General features: G+C 41.9%; 1 protein-coding gene across 5 annotated transcripts in view; it reads left to right on the forward strand.

Moving 5' to 3' along the window:
* LOC110976116 (relaxin receptor 1-like) overlaps positions 1-13227 on the forward strand; it is a 73792-nt gene that overhangs the window by 47928 nt on the left and 12637 nt on the right. For all 5 annotated transcript variants that reach the window (XM_087133014.1, XM_087133012.1, XM_022229133.2 and 2 more), the window contains 8 exons: positions 269-380; positions 7154-7225; positions 7413-7484; positions 7792-7863; positions 9988-10059; positions 11750-11824; positions 12238-12315; positions 12879-12950. In XM_087133014.1, the coding sequence (XP_086989140.1) occupies positions 269-380; positions 7154-7225; positions 7413-7484; positions 7792-7863; positions 9988-10059; positions 11750-11824; positions 12238-12315; positions 12879-12950 (625 nt within the window). The remainder of the gene's footprint in view (positions 1-268; positions 381-7153; positions 7226-7412; positions 7485-7791; positions 7864-9987; positions 10060-11749; positions 11825-12237; positions 12316-12878; positions 12951-13227) is intronic.

Raw genomic sequence — 13227 nt, forward strand, 5'->3', positions numbered from 1 at the left:
CCACTTTCGCCGTTTGTCCGCTCTTAGTATAAACAGTCCTATGGGAAACGACAGTATTCGATATTTTAACATCGAGAACATTTAACATTCGCCTGAAATGGGCCTCTTCAGTGTTTATAACCAGAACGTTGCGGAACGTCTTATGCATACAAAATAGATACACAGTGCTGCCGCAGATCCCGGTAACTCGTCCCATCATGGGAGGCACTTTTTTTTTTCATGAATAAATACATGTTGTAGATACACTCAAACGTTTCTTTTTTGAAAGGTCTGTACGGTTTCCCCGAAGTCTGCAAGTGTTACGAGACCACCAACTTGAGATGTCTCCAAGGCAATTTGACTGAGGTGCCGCAGGATGTCTCCAACAATTTAACACATCTGTAGGTATCTTCTCTGCCCGTTTTGATTTGGTAGCAACTCTCTAATGAAGTATTAGCGCGACCGTAGACGTTAAGTGCCGGAAAGACTGTAGGCGTTTGCTCAACCAAGACTGGTCTGTGTGTTTATCGTCAGCTTGAGACAGTTACACGTGTGAAACGATGACGCCCCCCGTTACGAGGGCGGGCAAACGGGGGAAATGGGATAACGAAAAGGCGGGTATTTCAGTTCGAACAAAACATTCTTAAAGATTACGGTTTTTGTAATAGTAATGCATGAACAGTTCTTGACAACTGGTGCAGTTTACGTGCATGTTTTTTATGCGTGATTTTCAACTACATGCAATCAGTAGGCAATGGAAGTTCGCCATACGGGACTTTTGTTTTAAGTTAGGTTCACATATTGCCGAGGTATTGCCACGAATACTCTATTTATCACAAATAAAAAAAAAGTTAGCCCCGATTCGTTGTTTGCAAGAGTAACGTATGAATGAAACAAGACTAATCAAGAATTAGGTACGAAGTGAAAGCCGAATCGGTGCAAATCAAACCGAATGATTGCAATTTAGTACCCCCAAAAAACGACTCGTAGCGACTTTGTCAAGAACAATCTGCCTTGAGCAGAAGCACCCCCTCAGCAATTGAAAAAGAGCCATGTTGGTCGGGAGTGTTCCTTTTTGTGCGGAGTTATGCGACTGCAACACAGGCATTTCACAGCCGTTTGCGAACTCCGCTGCGAGGAAAATTGCATCCTCTCTTGGTTGCTCTCGGGGTTAGCCTATAATATACGAATAACTCCAGAACAGAAAGACCAGAATCATGCCGGTTTTGTTGCGAATTGAAAAGGAGCAACGACTGCATAAGACATTAAACCGAGAATTGAATCTTTTTCCCGAATCAGCGGGACATTAATTGGAACATGTCAAAAAATTGTCTGGGCATTTTCCAATCTTTACCGATCTTTCAGCGAACGACCAAAAATCATCCTGATGCAGCTAAAAACCATCCCCCTCTATTGCCATTCGAGGCGGTTCACTTCAAAATCGGGAATGTGTCGACCTTGCTTGAAGTGCCTTGACCTGTGGGAAAAACGAATCAAGCGAACCGATATTTTATACCCTCTGGTCAATAGTTGCATGCGGCGTTCGTGCTTACGGTAACATTACACTTATCGAACACTTACAGCATTGCAAATAACAACAGTAAATACGAGACGCGCTGTAAAACTAACACCCATTTTCTTTTCGATTTATGTTTGACCGTCATCCTACATTACAGTGACCCACTATTCCACATCCAGGCTGAAGAATCATGAGTAATTACCTGTAGCATGATACCAGTATGCGCATGAGTAATGCAACTTCCACAACGTACAGTGCCCTTGACACAAAGTTACCTGCAAACACGTTATAAAATCTGCATTACTTCGAAAATTCAGATTAACCGCGTGGGTAAAGGAGTTTTCAAACATCCACAAGTCTTCCCCGTTTAGCAAGTTCGACCAGCAACAAATTGTCAACCAGTGGTCGATTTTGACTGGCTACCCATAGGCATGAGATATTTGCCGAGCACCAGGTAAGGTCGACTGGTGGTTAACAAATTGTCGTCGATCGAACTCGCCCTAAGTTTCAACCTGGTTTGGGAGTGGCAGATGGTCATTGTCTTGCAGCAAGACGCTTGAATGCACCGAGTCCCCTCGTCCGAATTTTTCAAATGTTGCATTCAAAACCGGAATAAGAATACAGCCTGACAATGGCGTATCCCACGGGGATGGAGAAGGGGGAACGTTGCCCCCTGGAGACATGTTGCCAATTTTAAAACTTTTTTTTTTGCCTGAAACTTTTTTACAGAATGGAATGCGCCAGCATATTCAGGGTGGTATTTTTTCACAGATGAAAAATTGGGGCATTTGTCCCCCCTGAGGCCTGAATACGCTACCGCAGCGTGGGCTGACGGTGAAGAAAAAACTGTAAGGTCCAGGGCCTTCTGTAAACCAATCAATTAACTTATTAATGAAATTTAAATTTATTTCACGTACTTTAATCCATATATTAATGCACCAATCAAGTAAGCCTTTGGTTACCGTTGAGCAAATTTGCTCCTCACTAATAAGTTTCTTGTTTGTGATCGTGTTTTTGACAATTGCTGTATGTCGAATTGACCCGTTAGGTTGACAGACTGCCGATCTCTTTAGTCCTGAGAGTGCAAAGTTATGCATTAGTTTGATCCCTCGGGCGTGAAAAGCACGTTGCCGTTTGCCGTGTTCCAAATTACGTCTCAATCCTCCTTGTGTGGTCTCACAAGGTCACCATTCATTTTCACAAGTGATAGTGAACGCACGTCTATGGATATCTGCGTGTACCGAAAATGCACGAGAGATATGACTGCTTATTAACTTCATGTGATGCAAAGAAATATTAGAATACATGCGCGAAACGAGCAATGTGACGTAAATACGGTACCATTCAGTGTAAATAAATAAGTACAGTATCAGGTAACAACCCGGGGTCTTATCAGCTTCGGTTTATTACCAGCAGTAGCCTTTGTCGTGGGGCGCTGACACAAAGACACATCCAGTGAGCAAACATTTTCGTTTTGAAAGTTTACAAGACCCGACGTGTCAATTCCCATGAAATTTATTTAAATTCTGTTTGATCATATAACAGTACACCGGTAGTCCAGCGTGTTTCGAGCCGTTCTTTTCAAGATTACACGTTTTTCACAATAACTGAAAACGATAATTGCACTTACGATCATTCTTGATGATTGACTGTGGCTGTATGTAATGACTTTAAGATGGGATTCGTTCTGAAGCGATTGTCTTGTTCTTTGGAAAAACAAGGAAACCCGTGACTTGACGTTGAACAGGGTGTACATGTACATTGCAAGCGTTTCGACGGATTAATGCTTCAGAGTCCCGGCAGCTAATGATAAGCCGGCGACAGGTGTTCGTGGAAGTCCTGAGGAAATGTAAAAGGCACCGCAGTTAAATTGCTTCGGTAATCATAATCCCCGGCGATCGAACACAACCTAATTTATCAAGCGGACGCGGGCCAGGATCAGAGCAGCACCCGCTCTGCTCCCGGGTGTGCAGGGTTCCAGTAGACAAGAGACAAATAATGATGTGCAGAGTGAAACATCCGTCTTGCTCAGTCGCGCTAATGTGAGCCATTCAGTTGAAACATGGGGACAATCATGCAGTTTTGATTTGGGTTTTTTGGGTTTTGTGGGTTTTTTTGTCTGGCGTTTTGTTGTTTTTGTTTTGTTTTTGTTTTTTGTCTAGCGGGATCACAGTTTTCAGTGAGAGATTCCATTGCAAAACGGGCGATTCACATTAGTGCGCCTCCAAGAGTTTGCAACGCGTTGGCCTATCACAACGCGCGAAGTCTTTCGACCCTTTCCAAACGCACATTGGGTCGACAGATTTCGCGCATCGGGATTGATCAACCACGTATGTTTCAGAGGGGAATTATTAACTGCGCATGTCCCATTTTAAGGTCCCATTTTAAGGGCCATGAGAATTCGTGGCAGGCAAGCGGCTGTTTCATTTCATGACATTTACGTCTTTTTTCACTTTTTGGAAATAAAAATTCCTGGCCAAAATTTTTTCATGGTAAGATAACGCATTTTCCTTACCTATTTTGTGAAAATAAAATTGAGAAATAGTACCAGAGTAGTCAAAACAAGTGATTTTTGAAAAGCTCTTTTCGTAAGCGGTAGTTTGTTTACGTTTTGATGCGATTTTTCAAAGGTGGGCTGTGGTGGAGAAATGTGTGAAAGTTTTAGATTTCCTGACGGTTTTCCGTTCGATCTTTTCCTCTTCCCGACCGGACGCGTTTACATATCGACCTAATTCAGCACCGATTCCGTTTATTCCGCATCGTACGCCTTGCGAGCCTAAGATTTCAGTGACTCGGGAACGAAAGGCGAACACAAAAGTACAGTAAGTTAATATGAAGTTTATTATTGAAACCGAAGTCTAACTGCCATTATAACACTGCCATTATCACAATGCATGACCCACATGAACATGTTCACCCGCTCCGACGAGAATTTCCACGTACATGTAAATGCACGTGTACGCTGCGGTACGCGTTTAACAGGCCGCAGTACCGTGCACGGTACGTGGCTGGATCGGTTCTATGCATGTAAAACCCACGTAAATCGCGCTGCGCAGAAGCATCAAATATAACTCATGAAAGTTGAACAAAAAATCTAGCTAGATACAACTGATTGTAATGTGTAGTTGAAATTCTGACCTGTCATATGCAGTGTCTAACTTCTAGGAAGACTTCTAAAATTGAGAAATTTATTGGAAAAATGACCAAGAGATCGTTTGAAAATGGAAATAGTTTATCATCTTAGCAACCACTTTGAGGCTAAACTTCATGTGTAGCATTTCTTTTCGTGGTTCTGTAGTATTTTATTCGGTTAAAGCACATACAAAGAGTTTCAATGTTATCGTTTGTTAACTTTGTGCAAACGAAGTCTTCAAAAGGAGAAGGCTCAACAGGGGATTGCAACTTGCTAAGGACAAATCCGTAAGGTTCACGAAGGTCCGGTCAACCGCGCACGGTCGAAGTCGAATGGAACACACCGAATGGAAGTGAAACATAGGCTACGTGCTACGCGTTGCCAACTCTTGGAGGTACGCCTGTATTGAACATGAGAAAATCACATCGGACTGAAATCACCACATGAACTTGAACTAATTCGGTGCAGCGTCGAGGAGTACGCAGCGAACCGCCGTAATGAGCTGGGAAGCATTCGAAGTCACATTTACTGGGAGAGGGCTCGATTCGTGTAATCAAAAGGCACTTTTTCCTATTACCGGCGCGATTCAATGGGACCATAATCGAGGCCCTAATGCCACTCACGTTCCTGGGATAAGTCCTAAGCCACTGTTTCTGCGCTTATGTCCTACGGCCTAATTCTTTCGTTACGGCCTAATTCTTTCCAAGCAGGAAAAAAAATGAAATTGCAAAACGTTGTACACGTACATTTTATAGTCATGGTTTTATATACCGCCTGAAGCCGGTTCGTAGTTGGTGGAAAAGCGAATACAAATACGACTTTACGTCAGATAAAATATTTGCACTGGGAATTCGCGGCAGTTGACGACATTTCAAGTGAAGTAAAATTTCGCTGCAAATCTTTCATGCAGTCAAATTCTCTCTACTTTCACATTCGCCTGTTGTATGATTTGACCTTTATACCACTTTCCTTGAAATGTTTTAAGAATAGTAATTATCAAATTTGTAATAACTCAAATAACTCTGAACTAGCGGAAAGTCAACCAGGACTATATGTAAAACAAAAGTATGCTCGAATGACTGCCTACGCTCTTTTCAAAGACGCCAAACGTGCCTCAGTGTGCTTTTTCTGCGCTCAGTTATTTTCCATAAAACGTGGTGATCCTCGGCAGATGGTTTATGGCGGCACAATATTCCATTCACATAAATGTTCCCCAAGCATTCGCGCATAGATGCCTTCCTGTAATCACGACGGAGTGTCTCCAGGGGCCCTTCGTGATCTCCCATGGTGTCGCTCTTGATACCTGGTCGGTCATTGCGTTTATCATTCTAATCATAGATGCACCTATCCCCGCTGCCAATGTCTCTTCGTTCAAGACAAAATAAACTACATAAATCTCTCCCTTTTGTCTACACCTTAGCTCTCTATTTATAACCAAAAACAGCTGCCCCTAGAAAGACAGTATTGCACTCTCATGCGACGGGTGTTAGTGATCTTTTTTGGTTGATATCCATAGGAGTCGGGAGTTTTCACGTGCCTGTCACTGCAACGGCTAATTTTACATTCCCCTTGTGCCTGGCGGCCGCTCTCAGCTTGATGAAATGGAAACTCGCGTGGAGCGTCATGGGAAACAAGACCTTTGCTTGCAGCTCGAAACACTGTGACTTTGGGGGATTACTTTTCCAGCACCGATCCTTAATATACATCCCCTCTTCCCCGTTGAGAAATTAGGGAAATTCACCTGTGTTTAATTTTAGGTCCTGCGTGGCACTTGCAAGGGATGAGGGCCGATTTTACAACAAGTCCTAAGTGCAAATATCTTTTATTTATTACAGGCACAAGAATTTGGCCCAACTCCTAGGCCTAGGCTTTTATTTTGTGTTGCCTGCTCGTCCATCCACCGTTAATGTGCTAAGTAACGTGGACATGGTTTGCAGGTTTTCACTCTTTCTGCGCTTTCAGTACTTACCTTGCCCATATCAGAGCCTCTTTCCTTCAATTTTCAACCTTACGAAATGTCCTGAGCACGATTGGTATTTTGTTACAACGACAGTTGCTTGTAACTACTGGGTGTGAGTTCGGTTAACAGTATGCATTGGCCAGCCCGTATGTTTAGCTGGAATCTTTAGGCCTATACCTGATATGGAAGTCACGTTTCCCTTACAAAGTGCCCGAGGGCGATCACCGTGAACAATCTTGTGCTTTTCGCCAGCTAAAATTCACCGGAAATACGTCTTGAAATCGTCGTGAAATGTTGAATGTTGGGATCAAGTCCTAATCCCCTGCGGTCGACGATGGAAATTCGTGAAGCGATGACAGTCCAATCGTTATGCGTGATTCGTAGTTATCAACTTCATCAGAGCATCATCTCTACGCTCTTGGAAAGTGAAAGTTTAGTCTAAAAAAGCAACTGCTGTTTTCTCTGTCGAATTTTGTTTCTTTTTAGGGAAGGTTGAAATTTTCTTTACATTCGACAAGGTTAACATATTCACAGCGCTCACAACTCTTAATTTGACCCTCAGAAATTTGAACGGCAACATGTTGAAAAACTTGGAAGATGGTGCCTTCGAAAGATACACGAAATTGAGATACCTGTGAGTACCCTCTGTATAAGTGCTACCCGGTTAATCACTTCATAAAGTGTCTATGTCTCCCTGTATGTGAGAAATTGTTTTGCTCTTTTCCTAAAATCGGAGTTTGATTAGTGTTTATTATGTGAAATGGCATGTTATACCTAGTCCTGACATGAACTCTTGTCAAAACGTCTCCTCTCTAAATTAGCAATCTGATGGGTAACGGGATCCGAGAGCTGCCACGAGACGTGTTCCGAGGACTGATGGATCTTGACAAACTGTAAGTTTCAGACTGACCGAAAAGTGCAAAAAAAAAAGGGAGGCACAAATTTTAAGACAGAGTCTCCAACGTGGCAGTGAATTTCGAATTTAAATTCGTTTTTGCATGGAGGGAGCTTTTTACTTTGTACCAGGAGTTTTGGTGAGTAAGCGACCAAACGTATTTGATCAATAACCGAGATGGCAGGAGCATCGGACCTGTGTTGGCCTACAGGCAGTTGGCCTACGGTATAAGATGCCTTTAGAGGAGTGTCATTGTAGTTCTCTAGAACTTTTTTGTATCAGTGTCTGTCTTATTCCCATAACAGATTCCTATCTTCGAACAAGATTTCGTCATTAAAGCCTGGGACATTTCGATTTCTGCGGAACCTCACCTGGCTGTAAGTAGAGCTGTACAGAGTGAGTGTTTACCGAGACACGATTTGTAAAAGACCTCTCCTCGTGATAAGCTGAAAGTGCCTAGAAAATCTTGCACAGGAAGGTTTCAAGTCTAATGTCAGTGAGTTATGTTGAAGCATTCTACTCGAGTTTTTCTCGTGGAACAAACCCATGGACCCCCCTCCCAAAAAAGGAGCTGTAGTCAATCATACACAAACCACTGTAAAATGAAACAGGAATATCTAATGACAGAATAAAACATGGCATAGTCTCACATTTTGCCATACGTCACTCTTTAAATCCGTGCCTAGTTTACCAGTTTGGTTTTATAGAATCGTGTGTCGCCTTGATTTAATTTTTGTTTTGTGCATGAGAAACATTTCGTTGTATGAGGTTTGCCTCGGAAAGATTTCAAGGGGTGAAAGCACAGTGGGCTAGATACGTACATTCAAGACACGATAAGAGTGCATTCCAAGATATTGCTCGGGTTTCAAATAACTTTTTGAGTGCGGACATAACGTTTCCTTTTTCGACCTCTTCCTGATTATTAGGAGTCAAGCAAAAAAACAAACTTTCAGCTACATAACATCGTTGCTATTTGATTTACACTTCTCTGGTTCCTCAATATTCTGTTTTGAATTCCCCTTGTCAATTTTTTTTGTTTTCAAATACCTTTGGAGTGACTGATCGGTGAAAAACTTTCACAGAAAAGCAGAATTTTTTTTCGCATAGTATGTTTAAAGGTAAGGAACGATGTGCGCTAAGTGTGAAGCAATCCTAGTAAAGCGATGAGCGTATGGAAGATACCAAGACTAGTCTAGTAACTGTCATACTCGTTGGGGCTGCAGTCTGGGGAGTGTCCTTGCCTCATCGAGTTTTTATATAGAGCTCTATGTCTTGCCTTAATATCCTGCCTGTATCTATTTCAGAGGTCTCGGGGTCCTTTAAAGGGAATGTTTCTATTGTTTTGGTTTAGGTGAAGATCATGAGAGACTTGGACTGGATTTGGATCTGGGTTGGAGTTAATTCTTAATATTTCCTCGCGGTTATCATCACAACATGTACAGGAATTTTGTACCTCGCAATCCTTGCAAGACAGTTCAAGACTAAATCGGATGGACTGTAGAAGTGTCGGTTTGCAGACACCGCGTCTGTTTTAGTTTTATGCCTAAAGGTAGCCTACAGTTGATATAACAGCAGAGAAAAACCTCGGGCTCACTGTGCAAGAAACCTTGTTTGATTTAAAGCAGTGGTTTCCCTTGAAACCCCTTGCTGTTGGCGGGATAGCATTATCAAGGTCTCGCCCAACCCACATTTTTTTGGTAATTGGTCCAACTTTATCATTGTAGCATAAAGTTGGCTGTCTCAACTTTTCTCCCTCGGAAAAGGTTGTGAATTTTAGGTGAACTTGCTCAGGCCACATCACCAATTGGTTTTGGGTAATTTCAGTTTTGTGGGTATTTTTATTGTTCGTGTGTGATTTTCTTGACAATAATTCCCCACGGCTTTTCTTCGACTTAGAAATTGGCATCAACTTTAATCCAGAAGTGCGCAACGTCATGATGTTTCCTGAAGCTTTTAAAGTTCCTTTTAGTGATTGTTTGCATGGCTGTCGAGTTCTATCAAGTAAAATTCCCTAGCCTACAGACGTTACAACTTGTCTCAAGTTCAGATGTGTCTATAGACTAAACGTCACGATCAGAGTCTAACCACCGCCTCCTCAGCCTTCTCTCACTGGCTTTTTGTCGTGGAGCACTCCGAGAGAGGTCCCAGCCGCACCTTCTATTTTGCAATGACGTTTTGAGCTGTCAAATTCATGGCAGTGCAGTGTATGATCCTATGGATCCCAGCCTCCTGGGAAGTGTCTGCTTCTTTGTTGAGAAAAAGAATAGCTTATGGTTCCTGTGTCGAGAGGCTTGACTCAGATTTTTAAAGAGAGATACAGAAATACCTTGTACGGGCAGGATTATCAACTGTTGCCTTGTTTTTGACCCAAGACTAATAGAACAAAGAACTTGTGTACATTTTGTTACTTTTTCACCCCATGTAAAAGATTTGGTTTTGGATCCGGCCTTGGGCTACATATTGAAGTTTATGTATGTTTTGTCTTTTTTTTTACAATGCAGGTTCTTAAATGATAACGAAATCGAGGTTCTGGATGAAGAGGTGTTCCAGGGACTGGAGACGGTATACTGGCTGTAAGTTTATCGTAAATGACAAATCAGGGAATCAAAGTTTATGAATTCGTTATTCCAAGTGCGCGTGCGCGTGTTGCCGATTTTGCCAATTTCATCGTCACGCAAGAGCAAATTATCAACCAGTAGTTTTGAAAACACGACGGAACCTGTTTTGCAGAAAGAACTTCACACCAGTTTCAATTAAACGAACGGCGGACTGTTTGTGCCTTTGTGAAATTTACTGAACTCGCTTATGACTGAAGCCTTTGTAATTATTTTGCACTTGTTTTCGTTACTATCATCCAGTTGCTCTGTATCCAGAACATGGTAACACAGGCGTAATGTACGTGTTTCATGGTAGCCGGAGACCCTTGCTTTTGATATTCAGTAATAAACAAGATGGCCGCTGGGGTAACGGTATGTTTTTAAGTATTAACGGCTTGTGACCCGTGTTTCGTGGAAGCGCTCTAGGTCGATTGAGAAATACACCTGCTGTTACTATTATACACTCAGTACTGCAATCGGACTGTTGTAGTACTGTCACTTTAGTATCATAGAGCGCCCTCAATTAACTCTTTCTGAAAGCGAAGGTAATGCTCCGTATCGACGGTGAGCTGGTTTTGGGCAGCGAAATCCGGCCTCCCAACGGATGATGGCTGATGCCTTGAATTGACATGATGAATTCCCGTGCCTTTTTCCTCTGATAAATTGAGCGTTCAGATCTGTAGTTTCGACAGTGAGATATCAGCATAGTCCCGCAAGTCGACCGCTTGATGCATCGCTCAGCATAGGACACCGACAGTGATCGCGTACCTCAGCGTGTACCAGCCAAATTTATTGCTAGCATTAAGAGCAGTATAAGCGCTGCTCCAGAGCATCTTTTTCAGATGCTGATCCGTATTGACCTGGGCAGGTGTCCCCCCCCCGGTGAGGGGGAAATCTTCATTTTTTCGCCGTTACTATTTCGGTGTGGATTCATGTAAATCCTTAGTAATTGCATTTTTTAAAAATCTCTCTGACAATAAAAGTTAACAGTCCAAAGAAACGTGCCTTTGAGTCAACTTTTGGAATAAGTCCCCTGTGGGGATACCGGCTAACGATTGATGCTATCACTCAGACGGATCCTGTTCCCAAAGAGCTTAGCCGTTTGTTTTTTGGCTTCTTTCTTTGTTTTTGGAGGTTTTGCGTGTTTTGTTTGTGTAATTTTTTTGTATTTTTTGTAGGCAAGGCATTAGTATGGTATTGTTTGCTGGTGTTCTTCGTCAGCGAGCTGAAGGTTAATACATGTACAACCGATGTACTGAGGGTGAACTGTTCGTGGTATTTTTTAGAGTACTGCTCTTCCTGAATTGGTTTTGACTTAAAAATTTATCAGTAACGATGTGGCATGCCACTTTTTGGTGATAAACAACGGGAAGAAGTTTTTTTCATCGTATTTTGTACAATTATTATTGCTTTATGTTGTATGGGAGCTCTACTGATTTCTTGAAGCATTTTCCGTGGCGCGTTTCCCATCTAAACAAATGAGAACAAGACTGGTTCCTTTGTAAAAGAACCGGCATAATTTGAAAGTTCATAATACTAATGTAATAGTGATGCTATTTTGTTTATCTTTCTTGGAGAAAAGCAACCCAAAATGAAGGAAATGGGTCTAGATGAATATTTATCGGTGTGCCGTGATTTTCAGCCTACATTATTTGTCTTTTTCCAGAATGTTACAAGAGAACAGAATCAGGAATCTCAAACGTGGAATTTCTTTCAGGGATCTCCCCGCACTAATGTGGCTGTAAGTATAATTGACCCTCGCCTTAACATCATCAGCAAACAAACAATGCGTACATTACAGCATACGAAGCTGAATACGGAGCTGTGCGTCGTTGAGCTATGAAAACATTTTCAGCAAACCGACTTGAAGTTAAAGTAACACATTGACACTAGGAGCATGCCCTCTTCGCTCTTTACATGGGTCTACACTCTGAACACTGTCTAGCAATTAAACGCAATCTTATAGTATCACTTTTTGAAGAGAAGCTAGAACTTACTTTGTTGTTTCCTAGACATCAGTATTCAATATCTAAACGCTGTCCATCATCACTGTGAACATCCATGTTTAGTATTTCAGCATTTTGAAAAGCTGATGGCAAGAAAGTCTCTTGGAAATGTAGTTATTCCTTTGATCTGAATCCCATTTTTTTGCAGGGATATCTCAGACAGTCCTCTGAATCACCTGTCGCCTGATAACTTCTCTCTGTCTGGTAATCCTCCCCTGAGTATCCTGTGAGTATATAAACATATATTCTTTGCGAAATCCCATTTGAATCTTTCTATGAATAAGTTCGTTAAACTGTGGGTGTTTTCAAGTCAACGTTTCATAAACATACAGTTGTATATTTCTACATTAAGAAGGGAATGCAGCATGTGCTTGGCTTAAACCTTTGTTAAGAACTGATTAGGAGAATGGAGGATGATGCTGGACTGAGCCGCAGCGAGGGACTTTATCAGCGTCCCTTTTCCTTAACTCATTTAAGAACGACGAAACACACATCACAATAACCTGATGAGTCAGAAAGTCAAAACAAATGGAAATGTCTTTTAATCTGGTTTTGAATATTTTCCTGTTAACTACTAAATGCCAGAGGTATTGTGGAATGAATGGGTTGAATAGGAATAAGGTGAAGAATTATGCAAGCCCACATTTCAAGAACTTGCGCTCCGATTCGAATGAAGTATTCAATTCCAGGCTGCCGTCATTACAGTCATCAAATTGTCAAATAAATTGCGGAAATGACTCAGTTTGGAGTGCATCTTCCATCAAGTTGACGGTTTGGTCTTTTTTGTAGGACGATGAACAACTGTAATATCAGCACTATTCACGGGGACACCCTGCAGCAGTTTAGAGATCTATCAACACTGTAAGTTTGACACTATTGAACAGTCGCCATGATGTCTTTTAGAATATCAGTTTGCTGTCAAATGGAGGTACACAGTGCGCCATGAAATATAAATTGAGTGTTCTTTCAAGTCCAAACGAAACAGAGAAATACAAACAAGATCGATTTTCAACAAAGTTTTAATGTGTTTCACTTGACCCGTGCATTTCAAATCACTTTTGTTGCCAGAGCATTAGCGTCCATTGGCAAAGAAATACGGGCATAGGAAATAATCAAGGACTTGATCTCATTTCGTGGC

Source organism: Acanthaster planci, linkage group LG02, assembly GCF_054643075.1.
Source record: "Acanthaster planci isolate LZ-2023a linkage group LG02, COTS_SCS, whole genome shotgun sequence".
Lineage (NCBI taxonomy): Eukaryota > Metazoa > Echinodermata > Asteroidea > Valvatida > Acanthasteridae > Acanthaster > Acanthaster planci.